General features: G+C 45.3%; 2 protein-coding genes and 1 long non-coding RNA gene across 3 annotated transcripts; 2 read left to right on the top strand and 1 right to left on the bottom strand.

Annotated features, from left to right (window-relative positions):
• Window positions 1–255: 255 nt before the first annotated feature.
• Window positions 256–2,724, bottom strand: LOC115605308 (zinc finger protein 79-like). The gene is made up of 2 exons (XM_030479575.1): window positions 2,070–2,724; window positions 256–365 (listed from the first exon to the last, which is right to left on the bottom strand). Exons 1-2 carry the CDS (start codon window positions 2,422–2,424, stop codon window positions 256–258), a joined length of 465 nt encoding a protein of 154 aa, XP_030335435.1. The 5' UTR covers window positions 2,425–2,724.
• Window positions 2,725–2,733: 9 nt separating this feature from the next.
• Window positions 2,734–3,505, top strand: LOC115605388. Its single transcript, XR_003990585.1, has 3 exons — window positions 2,734–2,921; window positions 3,000–3,189; window positions 3,297–3,505. It is a non-coding gene; the product is annotated as an uncharacterized LOC115605388 (long non-coding RNA).
• A 10,876-nt stretch (window positions 3,506–14,381) lies between these two features.
• LOC115605646 (zinc finger protein 239-like) lies at window positions 14,382–19,009 on the top strand. The gene is made up of 2 exons (XM_030480400.2): window positions 14,382–14,482; window positions 14,999–19,009. The coding sequence occupies exon 2, from the start codon at window positions 15,010–15,012 to the stop codon at window positions 15,994–15,996; it is 987 nt and encodes a 328-aa protein (XP_030336260.1). The 5' UTR covers window positions 14,382–14,482; window positions 14,999–15,009; the 3' UTR covers window positions 15,997–19,009.
• The last annotated feature ends 2,883 nt before the right edge of the window (window positions 19,010–21,892 follow it).

Raw genomic sequence — 21,892 nt, 5'->3', positions numbered from 1 at the left:
AAGAAAGAGATGCTGCTGCAGCTGCCTGCCGTCCTAGCAGAAGTCCTAAACTATAAACATTTGAATTAATGAGATCATTGCCCGAGAGAAGTATGTTCAGTTGTTTCTGAATTTCTTGCAGGACCTGCAGCTGACTTTGCTGATTTAGAAGAAGCATATCCGTATTTTCTCTCATTTTCTGCACTGTACAAAGAGAAAAGAATGTTAATGCTTGCTATGTAAGAATACTTCACATAACAATTTAGCAGCCTTTTTCTACTTACGCTCTTCAAGAACAAGATTCAAGTGATCCGTCTCAGGTTTTCCTGCACCACACCTTTGCTCTTCTTTATGATGCAGAGATGTAAATTCAGAACAGTTTGCATCTAAAAGCAAAATAGTGCAAGTCAAAAGCCCACTTTACCACCAATTAGTAGATCAGCATTTCAAATATGCGTGCACACAAGGAAAAGGCAGCTCAGTAACAACCCTTCCTCTCACCCACATTTTAAACTTAAAACTCCAAGTCACATGTTGGCCCAAATTAAACCAAACCAGAACAAAGACAAGGCAGATATAGCCCCCTGAAACATCACAGGCTTGGATTTTATCACAATCAAGAAACTTTCCTCTGGCTTCTCCCCTCCTTTTTTTTTTGGGGGGGGGGGGAAGGGGGGAAGCAGGGGACGGAAGCAAAGCTAGAGCAAGAACTGTTAAGGAATAGGACAGCTAAGATTCAGTAAAATATTTAGTTTATAAATACATAAACCTCTTCGAAATTCGTATCAGATACAGAAATCAAATTTCATTCCTAATCCACATATCACAAAGCCAATCACAAAAGCAATTTTATCATGGAGCTTCGATTACAATGATGCAGTAGCTACTAGGTACTCCAGAATAAGTCTGTACACTTTCTTTTGATGCAGGTATACTACTAGGCTGATCTGATATTAATTATAAAGATGAGACTGTTTTCTTCTTATGAATTATAAACTCGTCAATCAAAAAAAAAAAAAAATTAAGACAGAAGAAAAATTTCCACAAGGAAAAAATGCATTAGAAGTGCAAGGTCCCATCTTTAGGGCTCATTAGCAGAGTTACTAGGCCACTTCTTTAAGTCTATGGACTGAGTGATCCCAAACCCTACCTTAGGAATTCAGTTTTGCCATTTCAGTAGAAGTTCATTATTATTTCCATCATTAAGACGAAAGGCTCTCCTGCCCAGAATTTTTTTTCAGGAGGAAAAACAAAAGAAAACAAATGAAACCAAACCAAACCAAACCTGAAAAACCTCGCACACAAAACATATGGCCTCATGTCTTAATTGCCATGCTGCTACATGAGGTGGTCAAGACCGCAATACGCAGAACAATTCTGTGCATAGCTAGGCAAAACCCAAGATTAAAAATTAAAACATTCTTGATCAAGTATAAAGGGACTACCCATGTAAAAGTACAACAGAAAACAACCCACAATATTAGTTCTTATCCCAGAGTTTCTGGTAATCATAAAAACGTGGAATAGTGCAAAATCCCAAAAATTCTCTAATCAATCTCCTTGCCTGACAGCTTGTACTATGCCAGGAGTATTACAGAAGGATAGCCAGGGGAGACTTCCCCTTGCAGACAATGAAAAGCCGCTCATTTAATATCCACACATAACAAAATAACTGATAAGAGATTAGCAAGGCCCTGATTCTTAGCCTAAATTCCTTCCGCTTCCCTAAGGTTAGTATTTTTTTTAGCTAAGCACTTCTGAAGATCTATTTCTAGACATCAGGCAACAGTATGAAGCAGGAATTAATGGCATCCAAGAGCTTTAGAGAGTCTAAGGTCCCAGGCAGCTTTCATGGCAAAGTCTTAATTTCAACTTTGGCATTTTCAAGGCACTTCTTCAAATGACAGACGTAAACATATAGGAAGGGGGAAAAAAGGGGGAGTGGAGGAGGGGAAACCCTAACCAAACAGAAAACATAACCACAGCAAGGAGGGAGAAGTGTTTAGGAACAAATGGAGACCAGAGTATCCAATATAACCCATGAGTCTGCACAGCTTGAAATAAAACTCAACAGATCTTAATTCAGTTACCTGCTGTCTGTTCACTGGGTTTCTCTCTTAAATGAATCCACTGATGTTTGATGAAGTTGGAGCACAGACGGAAGCTATTTCCACACTCGGTACACCTAAAGGGCTTCTCATCCATATGGACTTTCTGATGGTGGAAGAGAGCTGCACTTCCACTGAAGCTTTTTCTGCATGTGGTGCAGGAAAAGGCTTTCTTTTTTGTGTGGGTTTTGTGGTGAGCAGTAAGGTTTGAGGCACGGCCAAAGGTTTTCTCACATTCCTTGCACTTGTAGGGCTTCTCCCCTGTATGGACTCTCCGGTGCACGACCAGGCTGGCCTTCCTGCTGAAGCTCTTCCCACATTCTACACACTCAAACATCCGCTCTCTCGTGTGGGTTTGCAGGTGGTTCAGGAGCCTGGGGCGCCCCTTAAAGCCCTTCCCACATTGTGTACACTTGTAGGGTTTCTCTTCTGTGGGTGGTTTCTGGCCATCGGAGATGAGGGTAGGTTTCCTGGAACCTCTTTTCTGGTGAGGGGGGTTATCACAGGCTTCCTTCTGCTGCCTCTGCAGACTAGCTGGCCCCGTGTCTGAGCTGTGGGCTTCTGGTAACTGAGGGAGTACATCTTGCTTAAGGTCTTCAGGGATTCCTTCCTCTTCCTCGTAGTTACTCAAAATGCAATCCCCTGATGGAGTAAGAGAGCAATCTGACACTCCTCCTTCCTTAAGGCAGATAAGCTGCTCCTTTTAAAATAACTGATTTTCCCAGGCCTAGTATCAACTTGCACCAGATTCCCCTTCTCCAAAGATGAAGGGAAATGATGAAGATTAAGACAAAAAGACAAGGAAAAGGAAAAGTGGCACTAAGAAGAAGAGAGGTAAGAAACCTACCTCTTCTTTCCTTCCCCTGCCTATTTCCTTGTTCTTCCTCCCCTCAGTCTTCCTTTTGCCCTCAGGGAATGACAAAGGAAGACTGCCAAAATGAAGGAAGGAAAAGGAACATGCTGAAACACCTTATCCGTCACAAATACCTACTTTTAGCTATTTGTTCCTGCAGACTTTGTTCAGAAGCCTCACAGCCTGCTAAATGAGAATTAACGCTCCGGTTTAAAGCTGTGCGTTTGGGTGGGGATGGCTCAACACAAAGTAAGTCCCCTTAACCTTCATTAGACAAAATCGACAGGGAAGTTAGGTTGTTTCTCACTTGTGTTAGTTAATATTTACTAAAAATATTTAAACTACTTCTTTTACAGGTCAGCACATCAGGTTTTTTTTCCCTAAACAAGGTCAGCTGAAATTATTATAGTGAAACAGTTGTGCATCAGAAGTCAAAAGAATTTTTTCTTGATAAAAAAACCTAATTGCCAATTAACTACTACTATGTCTTTAATATCTAGATTTACAATGATGCCTACTTTTCCTGTAGTAAAAAGCTAAATAAATGGCATTTCAAGGAAACTCACAGGAAACATCCAAACATGGTCCTTTCTTTCCTAAAAAATGCAACCTATGTATTTCACAAATGAATTTCTATGACCATGCACTCCACAGTAAGCTTTTGTTATCTTACTCTGATGACTAAATTTTATATTTAGTTCAGCATTAAGTATTACCTGACACAGGCTTATCCAAGTTCGATTTCTGCAGGCATCTTAAGATGTTTATTATTAATTCAAGCAGGGGACTTAGCCATTAGCATCCCTGATCTGGCATTAAAATATTCAGTTACTCACACTACACACACATCCACTTAACACATTAAGTTTCATTATTCCACTAACAAAAAATCAGGCTTTCTACCTTCAAAGTAAAACTCTGCAGTGTCATTTCAGTCCTACCCCTATGACACCAAGCAATAGAACTCTTAATTAACATGCCCTTCAAAAGACAAAATGCTTTCTATTTACTTGGCCACAGAGAGTGCTCTATTTACACGGCCACATGTAACAAGACATAAATACCAGCGATAAAACAAACAAAACCACCGACTTACTGAGGGAGTCTTGTCTCTTACATCAGGGAATTACATCCGAGAGACAGCTTTTTCCCAGACGGATGAAGAAAACTCCCTCTGACAGGAGCAATCATTCCCTCACTCTACAGCTGACTATTCCCAGAGGACCATGCAGACCCCAGGTCTCTTAACAGTGAAATGGAAACCCTCCATTCCCATCCACAACTAGTGCTGAGGAGTCACAAGTTTCAGATGCAGTTGTGCAACATCCTGAGACCTTCCTCACCAGTGAAAAGCCTAAAAAGGAGAAGTGTGCTGGTTTTCCTTCACCCCAAGTTGACTGTATTATCTTACTTTAAAACAGCTGCTTGAAACCCACAGCAGAAAGATGACAAAATACCACTGAGCACCTTGCCCCAACCTAGCATGCCATACTGTCCTAGCAACCAAGGACAGAGCAGCCAGCTAAGAAGAAGAAACAAGAACCTCAAACTTCTCCCTGAAATTTAACTAACAGAGCTTACACCTCACCTGTATATCCTGCAATATCACTCTTCCCAGCCTCCTGGAGAATAGAGAATACAGACTCTATCACTGGCTCCATCTAGGAGAGAACAGAGAAGACCTGTAGCATGAAACCTTTCCCACACGGATAGCAGAAAGGGAGGAGCAGACACAGGTGCAGTGCATTTTGGCAGTACCTACAGGCTACCTAAAAGGGTAAACCTGCACTTGCTATCGAACACCACCTAAACAGAGAGATGAGGCTGTTAGACCTGAATTTCATCGACTTGCCAGTTAGAGAGCTTAATCAAGAGACCAGTGTGATAAAAAGCGGTGTTACCTAACCTCAACCTCCCTTGTAGCACCAACAAGCTCTGAGGGCCAGGGTCCCACTCCTTCCTTCGTCTCACCACCTCCCGCTTCTTCCCAACCTCTTCCCAAGCAGCATCCCGCCCGCCATCAGCTCCCCGCTTCCCTCCAGAGCCGCTCCATCCCTCTCCAGAACCCTCGGAGCAGCACCTTCGGGCCTGCTTTTGCATGGGCCCGTCCCGACCCTTCTTTGCCGCGGGTTCCCAGGCCGGCTGTTGCGACAGAGGCCGTGGCTTTGCTCCTCCCCAAGCCCGCTGCGGGCTCTCCCTGGCCCGGGTCAGGCAGCAAGTGGCACCGGCCCAGCGGTGCGCCCACCCCACCCCTCCCGCATGGGACCGGCAGACCCGGCGCCGCCTCCCGCCCCTCGTGCTTGCCGCCCGGCCAGTGCTGCCGGTCCCCTGCCTTTCCCTACCCGCACCTCTCAACATACGGCGGGGGCTTCTCCTTAATCGTCCCGTGGTGGGAGCTGGGTGACTCTGCGGTTCCACTCCCTTGCACTCTGGCCGCGTTCTATGGTTGGGGTCACCCAGCCCTCGCCAAGGCGTTGCTGTGAGAGTGAGGCTGGTTTGCTCATCGCCTGTGTGGCACGGAGCGTAAAGAGGGCTCCGTGCCCCCTCTGAGGATGGACACTGTCACCCTGGTAGAAGCGCTAGCTTTTCTCCAAAGGCTTTCGTGCCCGGCGGGGTGCAAGGTAAGAAACGAAGGCAGGCAAAGAGGAAGACCTCCCCTGTTGCAACAGAGAACATGCAGCAGATACCGCGGCAAAGAGAGGGCGCTGCTGTCAAAGGCTCAGAAACCACAGACAGACGGACGTGGTGGTCACGCTTTCATATGGAGCTTCAACAACTAACGACCCAGCAGTGCCTCTGCCCTCAAGCTCCCTCGCCGGCAGGCAGGAGCTGCGGGTAAGGAAGCATGCTGGAAGGCAAAAATGCTGTGGGTGAGGAAACGTGCTGGAAGGCTCTGCACCCTTCCCTCGAGCTTGCATGAATTACTGACACCTCCCTAGCAGCACACGCTTCTAAAACATGCCTGGATGGGTGGTGGTTTATGGACTTGGGCGTGTTGCAAATGTAACGCTTTGGGCTTGCAGTGGAGCAGGGCAGGAGAAGCAGCTCCTGGGTTCTGCTCCTTCCTTTCCCGGGCTCCTTGGGTACTGAGGTTCATCCAATTTTTCCACAAGCTGGCCTTCTCCACACCTTAAATTGCCCCGTAGTTCTGCTTCCCCATCTTATCCTTTGGATACCATCAGTTCTTTTTGCTGACCTTCACTTCCATACCATGCGCACGCAGATCAAGAGTTCAATGAACTATGAGAACAAGCTTCCATTGGAATATGGAAACAAAATATTCTCCACACGCACATAATAATGGAATATTCTGTTCGCTTTTAACAGCTGCTCTTTTACAAAAGATGGGTAAAGTCTGTCCAAGCAGATATAGTACAAAAAAGTATTTCAGTTTTGTTAAAACAGATTTTAGAAAAAGAAATACTTCTTGTAAACCCTCCTCTTTGTAATTATACCTGAGAGTCAAATATAATTGTGTAACTCAAAAAATTAGGTTAAAACATAAAATACCATTGTATTTGTTTGCAAAGGCTATGAGAGTTAAATGCCAATACCTTCCTACCACATTTCTTGCTTCCCCTCATTTTCAGTGAAAAAAATAAAGGAATTCTCCAAGGAGGTGGCAGTTCACCTTATTCTCAAGGCAGAGGTTCAGAGGAAGACTAAATCTTGCTCACAATCTTTCTTTCCTACAGAGGAGCCTTTTCTGCCCTTACAGTTCCTCCTCCTTTCTTTCTGAAAGGTGAACACCAACTGTGGAAGAATCAAAGCAGCCACCACGTAAGTAGAGATCATGACTGACCTGTCAGAGAAACAATCCAAAAATAACCTGCAAATAATTATGGCCATAACAACCACCACAGACTCTCCTGCTGTAACCTACAAACTTTCTTTCTACCTGCATAAAGCTTAAAACAATGACAAGGGAAAGATCCCTGTATTTGCTCTTTGCTCACACAGAACTTTAGAGAACAGAATCAAAATTTGTTGCAACTCATTATCTTACCTGATGAAAAGCTCATCTGGTTGCTTTTCCATCTCAGCAGTGCAGAGCTACTTGGAATGTGCAGGTGCCCAGGATCTCAATGGCATCTGTCAGGTAACCAGAGGATAACACATTTGTCAGCTTGAGTATTATGTACAATTCTTTCTTTCCTTAAATGGAAAAGCAGAAGTTACAGCCAAAATATTTTTTTCCTCTCTCGAATTTCAGTGGTTGTCCAATGTATGAAATGTGGCTGTAATGTATGAAAAAAACAGCAGGTGGAGATCTACTATTGCACTACATTTATACATTAGCTGCTTGGTGACTTTGTACTGGACCCACACATGACTGTACTTTGGTATTTTACAAATACAGATATTAGTAAAAAACATCAGAACCTTGAATAAAGGCTTGAATAAACTTTAGTAGCAGGAAGAGGGTGAAAATGCAGAAAGATGTAAGTTCTGCCTACAAGAAACAAGGAATGAGGCTGGGAGATCGTGTGGCTACACGGGAGGTTCTTATTTAAAAGCCTCAGGGAGCATTCCCAGTACCAATGGGCAGATAATTCCTTCTAGGAACGAGTCCTGACCCACCAGAAACTTTGAGAGCAACAACTGTGGGTTTTCTGGGTGGTACAACAGATGCAGGAGTTAATTACACACACACACTCTGTAAATCAATAGCACTTTATTAGTTTAAAGAAGTAGACAAATTAATGAAAAGCCCTTTCCCAACAAGTCTAGTCATTAAACTTTGATTTAGCAGAAATTTAATAAGAACTGTAACAGCACATAACACTTGTGTTAAGGATTAATTATACGCGAAAGCAGAGATTTTCCATTTTAAAGGAACGGCATTTAAATGGCTTCAGAGATATGAAAGTAAAATTTCAGAAGAGGGCATCTTTAAGCCACATAGGAAACAATTCAGTTCTGTCACAAAGCAGGTTGAAAAGACTAGTTTAATACCCTCCAGATGTGCCACTACCTAGGCAACCTAGGAAACATCACACTCAGTCTTGCTGGGTCTGGCAGAAAAAAACCCCAACACCGAAGCCATGGGATAATTCTGAAATGTCCCACCCAAAAAGCCAGAGGGTTCTGAAAACATTGGTAAATTCTGAAAAGTCAGGTAAGATTTCCCCTGTGTTGAAAGCATTAGGTCCACCACTGAAAGTTTCTAGAAGTTCTCCCGTGTCTCAGGTAAATCTCAGTGGGACCTGGGAATCTAAAGCCTTTAGAATCCCTTGGCTTCTCAGCAGGGATGCACTAGCATCCTACCCCATATGTCCTGAGACCAGGAATATGAAGACCAGAAGACTCCTTTGCCAACCTCACAGTGAAGAAGCCAGTAAATGGATTTAGAGTCCACTCAGAGTCCCAAGCAAAAGGGCCTCCTCTTTCATGCTTAAAGAAAGTGATTGAAAGGAAGATGATTTGAAACTACCACTGATTTTGGTAGACATTGTCATGACTCAGGAGACAATCACAGATGGGGTGGATGATAACACAGCCTTGAAGCCACAGTCCATCCCAGCAAAGTCGTGATCTGAAAGAATGACACATCTTCATTTGCACCTGCATGCTGAAGTATGTAACTCACTTGCAAGTATGTGTTTTAACACACGCATATATAAAATAAAGTTGTGCTGTTAGCATTAATCTAGCACATGCATTCCCATTTTATGTCTGACGCCCTAAGAAGATCTGCTTTTCCAGATAATGTTTCTCAAAGTTTGCTTATTCCTAGATAATCTTCTGGCTGAATTGGGACCAAAATACAGGAGAGCGAGCGAGTTCTGACACTAAACAGGTATTTAGGGACACTATATGAAGCATGACTTTCACCACCCATTCCTCCTCTTTATTTATTCAACAAAATGGAGGAATAGGATTCAGTCCTGGGTTCTCTAATGAAGACAGAAGCCCATAAATCCAAGTGCAAACACACAGAGTAGTTACAGGCAAATACATTTGAACATACAGACCTGCTCACAGAACTGTCAGTACGCCATCCACCTCTGCTCAGCTACATTAGCGTCTGCTCACAGTTTAGAGGAGAAATAAAGTGAGGCATTTAGCAGTACCTACTGATGGGCAAATGTCAGTGTCACTGCTCTGGGACTCGTTCTCCAGGATATAACCCTGGAGATACCAATAAATGGTACAAGTCTCACAGGTGGAAAAGGCACTTATAGATGTGCTAGTAACAACATTCTATCGTGATTTAAACCCAGTTGGCAACTAAGTACTATGCAGGCGCTCGCTCACACCCCCCCACCCTGGTGGGATGTGGAGATGAATTGGGAAAAATATGGTAAAACTTGTAGGTTTAAACTGTAAGAACAGTTAAGCTGTTCTTACAGCAACTGTAAAGAACAGTTTAACAACTGAAATAAAGTCAAATATAATAATAATACCCCTTCTGGGTAACTCCCCCCATTTTATACACTGGGCATGACGTGCTGTGATATGGAATACCCCTTTGGCTAGTTTGAGTCAGGTGTCCTGTCCCTGCTCCCTCCTGGCTTCTTGTGCCCCTCCTCACTGGCAGAGCATGAGAGACTGAAAAGTCCTTGATCGGAGTAAACATTACTTAGCAACAACTAAAACATCAGTGTGTTATCAGTGCTGTTCCCAGACTAAAGCCAAAACACAGCACTGTAACAGCTGGGAGGAAAATTAACTCTATCCCAGCTGAAACCAGGACACATTCATATCCACAAATGAAAGAAATGTTTTGGGATGTTCCCTCCAGGTTCTGAAACGCTAGCTTCATTTCCCTGTCCTGCCAGTGGTACTTCCATAAGCTGCGTAGTGCCAGAGCCGCTGACATTTAACCATCTGCCATTTGTTGACTGGTGCAACTAGACCTTAGCCTCTGTTCTGTTCCCCAGTCAGGTATTAGTAAAAATCACATTTCCTTACCCCCCAGGGAAAAGGTAACTTGTCTAAGATTGTGAATGTAACTCATCTAAGACTGTTAAGTGTTTTACCTTCTGCACAGTAAGGCTCCAGGTCTGTATTTCAAGAGTAAAGCAAGCACAAGGACAAGGACTGACAAAAAAACATGACCTAATGTATCTGGTGCAAAGTGTTCATTGCCTGTGAGATCAAAAATTAATTGTCATCCTCATCTACACAGGACATCTAGGCAGCTGGCAATCATTTACTGGCTACATCTGTCTGTAATGGTATCAGCTAAACTCTGTATGTGAAAAGTGAACCCAGGCACAAGAAAGACTCTCCATCATCAAGTCTGAAGATGACAAGATTATTATTGTGCGGGAGACTCCACATTTCAAACAGCATGGGATGATACTGACTAAAATTACACATTTTTCACTCTACCTTATGGTAAGGAGCAAGTGTTCCTGCTCCTCTGTGTGAAGTACAAATTATATGTCCGACATATGGTTTTGTTTAAAGAGGAGTAATCACTAATCCACACAGATTTAAAGGCTAATACCACAAGGTGGATAGAGATTTCTCAGCTAGGGTGCCTTCTGCAGGAACAGATCCAAAACACTATGCACAGATGAGCAACATCTCTATATAACCATGAAATAGCTACATCAGTAACCACCAAGCACCACAGTTTCAGCAAACCAACACAGGGCAAGCGGTGCACATAAATCTGGGACAAAAATGGAGGTAATGGCAAAGTAGTAGCAGTAAGCATATGGACAGATAGGACCATGCCAAAATAAAACCAAGTGCTGAAGAAGCCTCAACTGTCAGCTCGCTTTGAAGTCCCAAAAGTGATGAAACATCTAAGTCTACAGGGAACCAACAGGACAGTTTCCAATGCAACCAGAAGTGTAGTGGGCAGAAGGAAATTCTCCATCAACGCAAACCAGAAAAGGGAAAGCGGTTTGCAGACCATTATTCCTCACAGTCTGTGAGACCTGGAGAGCCACAGCTCAATACAGTTGATGGCCATGAACCAGATCATACTCTGGGAACCATGACAGACACTGCAGACTAGTAAATATGACATGTACGAATTGCTGAAAGGAAAGACAGAGGAATCTGCACAGCATTTCAAAGGAGAAAGAAAGGAAGAACTTGAGGAGCTATCAAGAAGCCAGTGTCTGTGACCCAGTCCTTCTGTAAAAGTTTATCTTAATAACAAGAGAGTTTGGTTTGGGAACTAGAAGGCTGCATATTATTTGTCAACATATCAGAGGACACACAGCACTTGACATGGGAGGGAGTCTGGGAAGGGAATGGTGTGAAAGCATAATCAGTCAGCCAACTTGATAATAAATATTTTCTCTGTGGTTCTGTTTAATTTTAAACTAGAAATATTTTAATGGTTTTGGTTGGTTTTGTTTTGATTTTTTTCTTAAATTTGAGTGTAATTTTTTTCCCCAGTTAAACCTATTTAAATTACGCATGAAAAGATGGCCATCCATTTTAAAGCCCAGATTTACAGTAACCTATAAAAATAATTTGGCTTACATAAAAAAATAAACTGAAGCACAATTGTGCCAACAGTATACCTGTTGCAAAAGTCTTGCAGAAGATTATCCACAAACTTATACAATGTTAAAGTTTAGTTTCCCCTTCCAACCTGAATAATCATTAGGTGTGAGACCTATTACAATTACCACCTCAATTTCTTAAGCATTGGTTAATAAATACTACAACTTTAAACATAAAATATTTCTTAGGTCTATTCATCATATTTCACTTACAAGACAAACTGAAAATTCTAGTTTTTTTCATTTCCACTATTCCAATTCTACAAACATCTTGTCAGACCTGGAATAAACAAAGGATTTATTTAATAAATAGGAATTCAACAGTTTACAATAATGGCATTGAAAATTTATGTGAGTTAAATAAATAAACACATATTAACTTATACAACTAATTGTATGTATATAAATCCTCCTCAATAAAAAAAGAGGTTATTTTGTGAAAAGATTACTCTTAGTTTAAGATTTCTAAATGTTCCTCAGACAGTAAGAATCAGTGTTTCCTTTAGGGAAAAAACCCCTTTATAAGTATGCCTACAAAATATGATTAACATCACTTACTTAATCCAAATTTGCTCACTTGGTGATTTAATGTATGGTTAAAATCCTTATTATAAATTATTTTGGTATGAATTAAACTACTATAAATTATTCACAACAAACCATCCTGCTGTCATCCTCCAACATTTTATTGCTGTTATTCTGATGATGCTCACCTCTGTGAGTATTATGTTTCGAAGCTTTAGCAATGCATCCCTGGCCATCTTCCCAGTTTTTCCTTACCCAGTGAGCGACTGGCTTAATTTCCATTTCCTTCAGCCATGCCACTCCGAAGATATAGAAGTACTGAGCAACAGAGAACACACATTCCCAAACAACTATAGGTCCTCTTTCTTTTTCATACCCATTTCCTTTGTGTGGATGTTGTCCTGTCCTTGGATCAGCATCTTCTTTTGCACTGGCATATAAATAGTAATGTAACCTTTGTCTGTGCCATACTTCTAATTGTCTTACTGACAATTTGATCCCAGGTTCCATCTTCCCTACCTGTGGTTATTTTCCAGGTATCCATCCCAAGTACCAGATCTCCACCTTGCAGAGAACAGACTGAACACAATTGCTACCACATTTTCCCCATTTACCATTTGCTCCTTAAAAATTATTTTTCAAGATTTTAAGCTGTGCTGCTTTGCAGCCCCTGTGAAAAAGACGTTAACAAATGTTTTCTCCTCCTCCAGCTGACTATACCAGGCACTCTGAGGGTATGTAGTTCAATGATCCTCCCTCTTGTTTTTCTGTCTCATGAAACACATTATCTTATTTACACAACTTAGTTTCTCTCTTGCAATTCTCCTGGTCAACAACACTTATCTCAGTGGAGCAACATCTGGGTATAAGGTCTGCAGAGCAATTACTAGACAGAGCTGTTTAAAAGGACTCACCTGTTTAAAAAGAATTCAGGCTATATGGTGGGAACAACAGAGCTGTTTTCCCACCATATTTGGTTAGAAGGAAAAGTTGTGGTAAGTTTGTTTAAGGGCACCAAAGCACAAAATGTCTTTTGTTTCTTCTGCTTTGAATAGCAGTGTAAACCACTAGCATTTAACTCTGATTATTTAAAATTATAGCCAATTTTTAAATTAATATTCCTGTCAATATTTAAGCACACAGAGGCAAGTGACAGTTCAGGTTCTGCAAACCTTTGCATCCTGAGCCAAAAATAGGTGTGTCCTGTTCTCTTGATTGACTCAGTACTTAAAAAAGATGTGACTCAACTGCATGAAAATCTCATGAAAATCTAGGCTTCTTTCTTACCTTTTGGTAAGCCCTCTTTTTGACCTGTGCAGTCCAAGTTTCCTCTCATCAGACCACCCTCCCTTCCTCATTTATAGAGCAGTTTGGGAGCACGTCAGGTGCTGAAATCTGAAATCAGAGAATGGTTTGGCTTGGAAGGGACCTTCAAATATCTAGTCCTGCCACAGGCAGAAGCATCATGCACTAGACCAGGTTGCTCAAAGCCCCATCCTACCTGAACACTTCCAGCGATGAGGCAGCCACTTCTCTGGGCAACCTGTGCCAGTGTCTCACCACTCTCGTGGTAAAAAAAAAAATATTCTTGTATCTGATCTAAATCTATGCTCTTTCAATTTAAAACCATTGTCCCTTGTCCTTGGTACTGTTTCTTCTGCACCCCCTTTATACAGTCAAAGGCCACAGTAAGGTCTCTTCAGAGCCTTCTCTTTATTCTACAGCTGGAATAAAGAAACGTGAGGGAGCAAACTGAGACAACAGTGATACCAAGACATGCCGGGGAGTGTTAGGTGAAGAAAACAACTGAGACAACAGAGAAACATGGTAGTGCGAGGAAGGCTGCAAGGCTGTGGGACAGCACTGAAGGAACAGGAAGCCATGGAACAAGAGGTCAGCACGGCCAACTGAGGAGGCCTATGAAACCTCGGTCCTTTTTGCTTCCTACTGCCCCGTTGCCCCATCTAAGCGCAGATCCTGCGCTTCGAGCGAGCAGAGCTGTATCCCTGTGCTTAGAACCAGCCATGCCCAGGCCCGCTCCCGCCTCTGCTCGTTCCATCTAAGCCCCTGAACAGGGCCAGGGCACGGGGCAGGTCATTCCGCGCAGTGGGCAGGGACGAGCAGCGGCGGGAGGCCGGGGCGGGTCAGGCCACGCAGGGCGGCGGCCGCCGCCGGGGGAGCTGCGAGGTGCGTCCCGGCTCGGGAGCAGCCAGCGGCAGACGCCCCGGCTGGGAGGGGCTCCACCGGCCGCCGGCTCGGGCCCCGCCTGCCGGCGCCTGCTGCAGCCCAGCGCCCTGGCAGGAGGGGGGAACCTCGGACCGCCGCCGTGAGGCGCGGAACACAGGGCGGGCCGGGGCCGGAAGGGTTACAACCATAGAGGCCGGCCGGCCGCCTCCCGGGAGCCGCAGGAAGTGCCGGCGGGGCGGGCTCCACGCGGGGAACTTCCCCTCCCGCGGCCGGTGGCCGTGCCGCGCCAGCGGGGGCTGCGCCCGGCGCCCCCTCCGCCCCCCCGAGCCGGGCTGGGGCCGTGCCGCCGGGCGGAGGTGAGGCGGGCACGGCGGGTCGCCGGCCTCGGGAGCGGGCAGCTGAGGCACCGGGGCCGGGCTGCGGGGTGCGCCCGGGGCGGGGGGCGGTGTTTCCGCAGCGCCGCCGCCGGTATTGACCCCCGGCGGGGCTTTGGAAGGCCTGTGGGGTGCTGCCGCCAGGCCCCGCCGCTGCCTGCCGGCCTCCCCGCTCCCGGCACCACTTTCACCGGCTTAGCGCCTCGGCCTCCCGTGCCCCGGCACAGCCCCCTCGGGCGGGGAGCGGGCGGGCGCGGGGTCATCCCCTCCCCAGCGCCCGTGTTGGTCGGGGGCGACGGGTGGCCGCGCAGGCGGGTGACAGCGAGGGAGGATGGAGCCGGTCCCGACGCCTTCGGCTCTCGCCTGGAAGCGGCGGGGCCGGGCCGGGCTAGGCGGGAGGGCTCAGGTGCGGGGTGGCCAGGCTGGGTGGAGAAGGGAGGTGTGCACATCGTGACTAAACGTGTTGGTCGTGTCTGGCTGCTGCTTCTGCCCCTGCAGGTGATGGGAGCATGAGTGAAAATGAGGGGGATCTCCAGCGAGATGGGCCGGAGGCAGCCGAGCACTGTGGGACCCTTTCGGACTTTTTCATGAGGGAAGCTGCTTCTCCGGGCTGTGACCAGGAAGTGTCCCATCTGAGGCCAGACCCTCCCTCCCCAGACACGGGGCTGGAGAAGACTTCTCGCTGTGGCTTCCGGAAGCGTAAGGAGACCGTGGTGCACCAGCGAGCATTCATGGGAGAGAAGCCCTACATCTGCATCGAGTGTGGGCAGAGCTTTAACCGTAGCTCTGACCTGATCCGCCACCAGAGGATCCACACTGGGGAGAAGCCGTACATGTGCGCTGACTGTGGCAAGAGCTTCGGCCGCCGCTCCCACCTCATCCAGCACCAGCGTGTCCACACGGGTGAGCGGCCGTACCAATGCAAGGACTGTGGGAAGAGCTTCAGCCAGAGCACCCACCTGGTGCAGCACCAGCGCAACCACACTGGCGAGAGGCCTTACGTCTGTGCCAAGTGTGGGAGGAACTTCTACCAGAACTCAGGCCTGCTCCGCCACGCCAACTTCCACACGGGTGAGAAACCCTACAAGTGCCCGCAGTGCGGGAAGCGCTTCAGCGACAGCTCCAATCTCATTGCCCACCAGCGGCTCCACACAGGTGAGAAGCCCTACAAGTGTGCTGACTGCAACAAGTGCTTCAGCGAGAGCTCTAAGCTGGTCATCCACCGGCGTGTCCACACAGGTGAGAAGCCATACTTGTGCCCTGACTGTGGGAAGAGTTTCAGCCAGCGCTCGCACCTTGTCCAGCACCGTCGCACCCACACTGGGGAGAAACCCTATAAGTGTGCTGAGTGTGGGACCTGCTTCAGTGACAACTCTACCCTCATCCGTCATCGTCGTACCCACACTGGGGAGAAACCTTTCCAGTGCTCCCATTGTGGGAAGAGCTTCAGTCGCAACTCCTACTTAGTCTCACACCAGCGGGTGCATGTGTGGTAGGCAGCTAGGTGTTGTCTGGGGGTGATCTAGGATGCAGCTCCTGGTCCTGGCCTGTCCGAAATGTGCCTAAGGGACAAGGGGGTGGACAAGGGTGTGATTATACCAGGACCCCTGGATTATAGGCAGCTGGCCAGAGTAATGCCCTTGGCCCATGTTGCTCATCTCAGTCACCTCCTCCTACCCTCAGCACACTTCGGGCATGTAGGCATACCCTGAACCGGAGAAGGAAGGCAGGCCTGGAAAGGTTTTCTGCAAGATGCTGCTTGGATGGAAGGAATGAGGGATCTGAAGGATAGGGGCATGGCCTGTTCTGGAATCTCAGAACTGGTGGGTAACTGATGTACAAAACTATCATACCTGGAGGCTTAAAAAAAAATAATCAGAATTACACTTGCTGCTGCTAAGACTGCAGTACACAGCTCGACAGGCATATGGAGATCGCCTGTGAGTTTGTACTGCTAGCATCCTCATTCTGCAGAATTTGGGTTCACTTGTATGTTTCAAGTGGGCTGGTGTAAGCTGTGTTGCAAAATGGGACAGAATAACAGTGTACTAGGACTGATCTGATTCCATACCAGTATTTCTCAAGTCCTGTTTTGAACAGTGTGTGTGTGCACAAGTGTGTAAATAACATCTATATGTGTGTATTCACATACATACAAACTAGCTTTTGTACTATGTGTATCTTCACACTCTCATGTGAGCAATCATGCGTGCACACACCATGGCAGTAGTCAAAATGACCAGCTATATGACACTACACCATATCGGTACCTCTCAAAACATGAAACATGCTGTATACACTTGCATTTCTCAATAAGAAGCTGGGAGAAACAGGTTTTGTACCAAAACACCAGAGTTTTCATATCAGGACATTCAGTTTTACACTGAATATTTTGTGTGTGTGTGTATAAGATCTGGAATTGAGTTGTTTATTTATATATATATAAAAAAAATGTGTGGCTCCTATGGTTGCAAGGAATGACTTCTAAATGTTACTCAGCGTATAGTGCTCTTCCTCCTCGTTTTACACAGGTACATATTGGTGGCAGTTGTAGGATATACCCCCCCTCATGGTTTTAACTACAAGGAATTGCAGTGCAACACTTTACATTGTTCATATGCTTGACTGTTTTGCTGCTGATCATTTTAGTGATGGTACTGATTGGTGTGCTTACCCAGCACCGCTGCAGCTTAGAAAAGATTTCTGGTTTTGTGATGTACCTTACTAATCCTGCACCTGGTTCCATGGCTTCAGTAGGTCTCTGGAAAAAGGATTGCAGGCTGAAGCCAGTGAAAGGACTGGAGCTGTGGTGGGGAAGAGATGAAGGAAATAAAAATGCTAAGAACATCCATGGATTTGAGCAGCTGTTGGCCAGGGATGCTTGTGAATGGTTTGTCTTACAGAACCTGCTACTCTCCAAGAGACTGCAGGGATCCTTTCTGTAAGCCCCAAGCCACTTTCTTGACACTCAACTGCTGATAAAATGTTATTTTCATATAGTTTAATAAAAAGGAGCTGTAGGGGGAGCATGAAATTATTTGCTGCTCCTAGAGGAACAAGGCACCTTTATGTGCAGCTGCTCAGGGAAGTAGAAGGAGCTTTCAGAAATGGGGTGGGCTGTGTTTACACAGGAACCAAAGCCTTCGTTTGCAAATGCACATTTTTGCTTTTAGTTTTGTGTTTGTTTGTTGTTTTTCTTGTTCTATGAACAGTTTCAAACCAATGACTTCTTGATTTCTGTCCACTTCTGGAAAGTGGTTTGGAAATGTGACTAATGGTCATCTAGTTGGTTCCAGAAGCGTCAAGATTTTCATTTGCTAGCAGACTTTCAGAAGGGATACTACAGCTCTCAGTTGGTAGGCTTGTTTTTAACTGAACTCAAAGGTTATGCTGTACTCCAGCTGTAGAACTGATCAATTTGTGCGTGTGTCCCCTATTCCACTTTGAGCTTCCTAAAGGAAATCTACAGCACTAAAACTGTTTGGCTGAGAAGCCCTGTTTGCCAAGGAAAGGCATCTTGCAAATGCAGCTTTTTTTCTGGCAGTCTCTACAGAGTCAGTACAGCAGATCAATGAAATCAAACTCAGGTCTGCACATAGTTGAGATCAACTCAAAGGGAAACCCTTGCATCAAGACTTTGATTTGAGAAGGTGAAGTCAGTTGTCCCTGAATATGCCTCACAGCAGTCTTCAGGGCATTTCTTTTCCTTTTACACGCTTTGTGAAGTGCTGTGTATACTTAACAGTGGTCTCTAAATGAAAGGGTTGAGGTGCATTTATTTCTAATCTTCACGAACTTACTTAAAACTGTATGCCAAATCAAAGTGGCCTTAGGGTTCACAGCACACTGCCAGTGCAGTAGTCTTAGTGGCTAGGATTGGATTGCTGATCAGCATAAGCACATTTCTGGAGTTCCTTTCCACAGCCACTGTTAGTTTTCCCTGTTCAGTGTCACTTGGCTGAAATAATTCACTTCCCCTAGCCTGTCTGCCCTTTGCTGTTTGTGATCATCCAGCTGGAGACGAGAATCTGGGCACCACCCTTCCTTTGCTGTTGCAGAAATTACAGGGTATGTTCCTCCTCTTCCAGGAATGTAGTCGCTTTATAGGCAGCACAAACTCATGAGCCAAATTCTGAAGATGGAGGTATGGGCATGTGCAAAAAGTCAAGAACCAGAAGGTTTACTTTTCCAGCAGCTAGCTCGCTGGCACTCTACCAGCCATCTCCTCCCTTAGGATTATAGTGGGAGACCACTGGGGAAAAAAAGCTGGAATAAAAAGGTAATTAGCTAGTAAAATTCCAGCAGACCATCCCTAGCACATTCCATCCCAGACCCGTGGTCACCACTGAGTGCCCAAATTCTCCTGTCAGCTGAGGGAGCTCTGTAGAATACTATAAATTCCTGCTGTGCTAATGGTGCTTAGATAGTGCAGTGAGACTATAACACTTTAGAAATGCCTGAGGCAAATGGATGAATGACGTCTCTGAAATAAAAGTTTTCAGCCTCGTGTTCTGTGTTATCCCATCCTTTATTCTTTCTTTCTCATCAGAGTGACCTCTTTGGCATCAGTTTCTTGGCCCTTGGCAGGACCAGATTTGGAAATACATGTGTTGTCCCTCACAGAGGGATGACTATATACTTAGCACAGCTGCCATGCAATGCAAATAAGAATCTGGAGGTGAGGGGTATTCTTAGAATAGGCTTTCATGTTCATGTAGCATTTCTGCATGAATCTGAAAAGCCAGAGGATGGCACACAGTGCTCACCGTTTCTTTATGAGAGAAAGTGACAGAACCTTACTATGCAGTGACACACTGTCCTGCTGGTAGATGAACCTGGTTCTAGCATTGCTGCAGCTGCTCTGAGATTATCTTACTAGTTCTGTCACCTGGGTTGTATGGGGTCCAGTTTTCCAGTCCCCTGCTGAAAAAAAGATGTTGAGTAGGGATGACTGAAATACAACTTCTTTTACATTGCTCTTCATTGTGTATGACTAGGAAACCAAATTGCTTTTGATCTTGAACAAGAGGTGTGTTTTGTGTGCTTAATAAAATTTTAGAAGTATTTTATGTGTAATCTCTAAAGCATTTTTTGAGATATATCAAACAAACAGAAGTGCTCCTGCGTGCCCAGCAAACTTCTTTCTGGCCCTGTTTATCCTGTACCCTAACGCCATTGGTCTGAATAGCCAGAGACGCAACAGCGGGCGCCCCCATCTCTGAAAAAAGGGAAATACAGGATATTTCGGGAGATGGAGCAAACAGAGGCCAAAAGAGGCATTGCTGGAATAGTCTGCTTTGCTGCATATGCCCTCGTGTCCTGAGCTCTGAAGGACCTTTAGCCTTTCTATGTCAAACCTGATATATCTCACAAGTAGACTGATACACCTCTCAACTATCCTCTCCTTTTTCTCATTCAAGTCCTTGCTGGCTTTCTTATTAGAAAACTCACAAATCCACCTGATAACACTGCTTTTGCAGTCCTGATGGACTTTGACATCTGTCTGGTTTTCTTCTCAGAGGTCTGGCCTGTTTGGGACACTCATTCACATGACAGGGACGCTCTCACATGTGAGCACCTCGGAACCAGAGAGCATCAGAGCCTGACTTTGTAAGGGAAGCGGAGTTTTCCTCTTTCTTCTTGAGACTTGCCATGGAGGTATCTGTAGCTGCAGATAGCTGACTCTGCCTGGGGGACATGCTGGGTTGGGTGGGACAGTACACAGTAACCCTTCAAGGGTAAGTGAAAGCACCCATTGATTAAAGCAGGCCATACCAGCTCCAAACATCTTCATGGATGCAGAGGGTGCAAAGATGTGCAAACTCCTTTGTTTCCTTCCCTTTGGTACTCACTGTACAAAGCACAGCTTGAGCCAGCATTGATTACAACAGACTTGTTGAACAGCCAGGTGGATAGGCAGCTTGAAATAACTCTACTGCACCACAGCACACCTTGGGTGCACAGCCTTGATAAATTGACTGAAGTAACCTTCCTCTAAAAAAGCAAACCTACTCACACAACTTGCGGCAAGTCTCAGGAGGCCGGAACAGGTAAGCTGCTTGGGAATGCGGCTGGTCTCATCCCTGACAAAGTTTCCTTGGAGAGGTTTCTCTGGTAATAGTGCAAGCACAGCTGGCCTGCACAAGACTTATTTCCCTGCCCTGAGTATGGGTAAGGGTAATGGCATGGCACTATTAAGGGTAACAGCTGAAGTAAAAGCATTGCAAGGCATTTTGCCATCACAAAGATGAATGGTTGAACTAGGCCGCCGTGTGAGGGAAAGGATAAGCAGAAGAGATTCAAATGGGATGAAGAGCTAGGAAGAAAGACTGAAGAGTTGGGTTTCCTGAAGCTGCTGGGAAGACAAGGTGATTTGGAAGTGGTAAAAGCGGCATAGAAGGGTAACAATTCTCCAGCACCCCCTCCCCCCCCCCAAATAATTGCTCCCTCATATCTGGACTTTGGGGTTTTTTGCTTTCCAGAGCTCTTGCAATTGTGCTGCTCCTTGCTGGTCATATGTTGCTTTGGGCCGTTGCCTGCTATGTCTCTACCTCAAGCTGACCTTCACCATAATACTGCTGAACTCTACTTAGCTGTGGTTCAGATATCATCTTTAGGCACAGAACCACAGAGGAGGCTTCTCTGTGTCCCTATTCTGTCAGTGTTTCCCCTCACAAAACAGCAGTCTCTGTGCTTACCCCACACCAGCCCAAAGCACATAAAACGTGCATCTGCCTTTATAGAAGGCAGAGCTTTTGACAGGCCTGTGTCATTTGATGTGCCTTTTCCCAGCCTTAGCAGAAGATCTTTCTTAGGATAGGGACTGAGAAGTTGCTTTCCACAGCTCTGCACCTCACTGTTGTGCTTAAGAAGATGCCTCTGATGCCCAACTGTTTTCTTTTCTTGCCTGATTTCTTTAGCAGCTGACCTTTGATTTCTCTCTGTGCCTTCAGGCCCACAGAAATACCAGGCAAAACGGGAAAAGCAGAGTTTGCATATAGGGTGCATTAGAGAGATTGCAGTCATCTTCCCCATTCATTGGATATATGATCAAACCTTTATGTGAACCTGGGGTCAAACAGGAACCCCAAGCTGTTTTATTTTAAAAAAAATAAGATAAAAAACCTTTTAATAATTATGACAAGAAGGGAAGCAGCAATGGGAATGCAGGGGGCAAGGGAGTGGAACATAACATTTTTTCATTGTGTCTACAGAGAGAAGAATTAAAATCACTGAACATGAGTCCTCATATTCTTAGAAAGGTGAAAGAAAGTGGCAAAATACAATGGTACTTGTTCTGGGCCCTTAAAATCTAAGGAGGAACCTGGCATAGTTGACAGTGATGTTATGTCTCAGGCCTATTCCAAGCTCAGAGGCTAGTGTGGAAGCATT

Source organism: Strigops habroptila, chromosome 3 (genome assembly GCF_004027225.2).
Source record: "Strigops habroptila isolate Jane chromosome 3, bStrHab1.2.pri, whole genome shotgun sequence".
Classification (NCBI taxonomy): domain Eukaryota; kingdom Metazoa; phylum Chordata; class Aves; order Psittaciformes; family Psittacidae; genus Strigops; species Strigops habroptila.
This window is presented reverse-complemented; position numbering and strand designations above follow the sequence as displayed.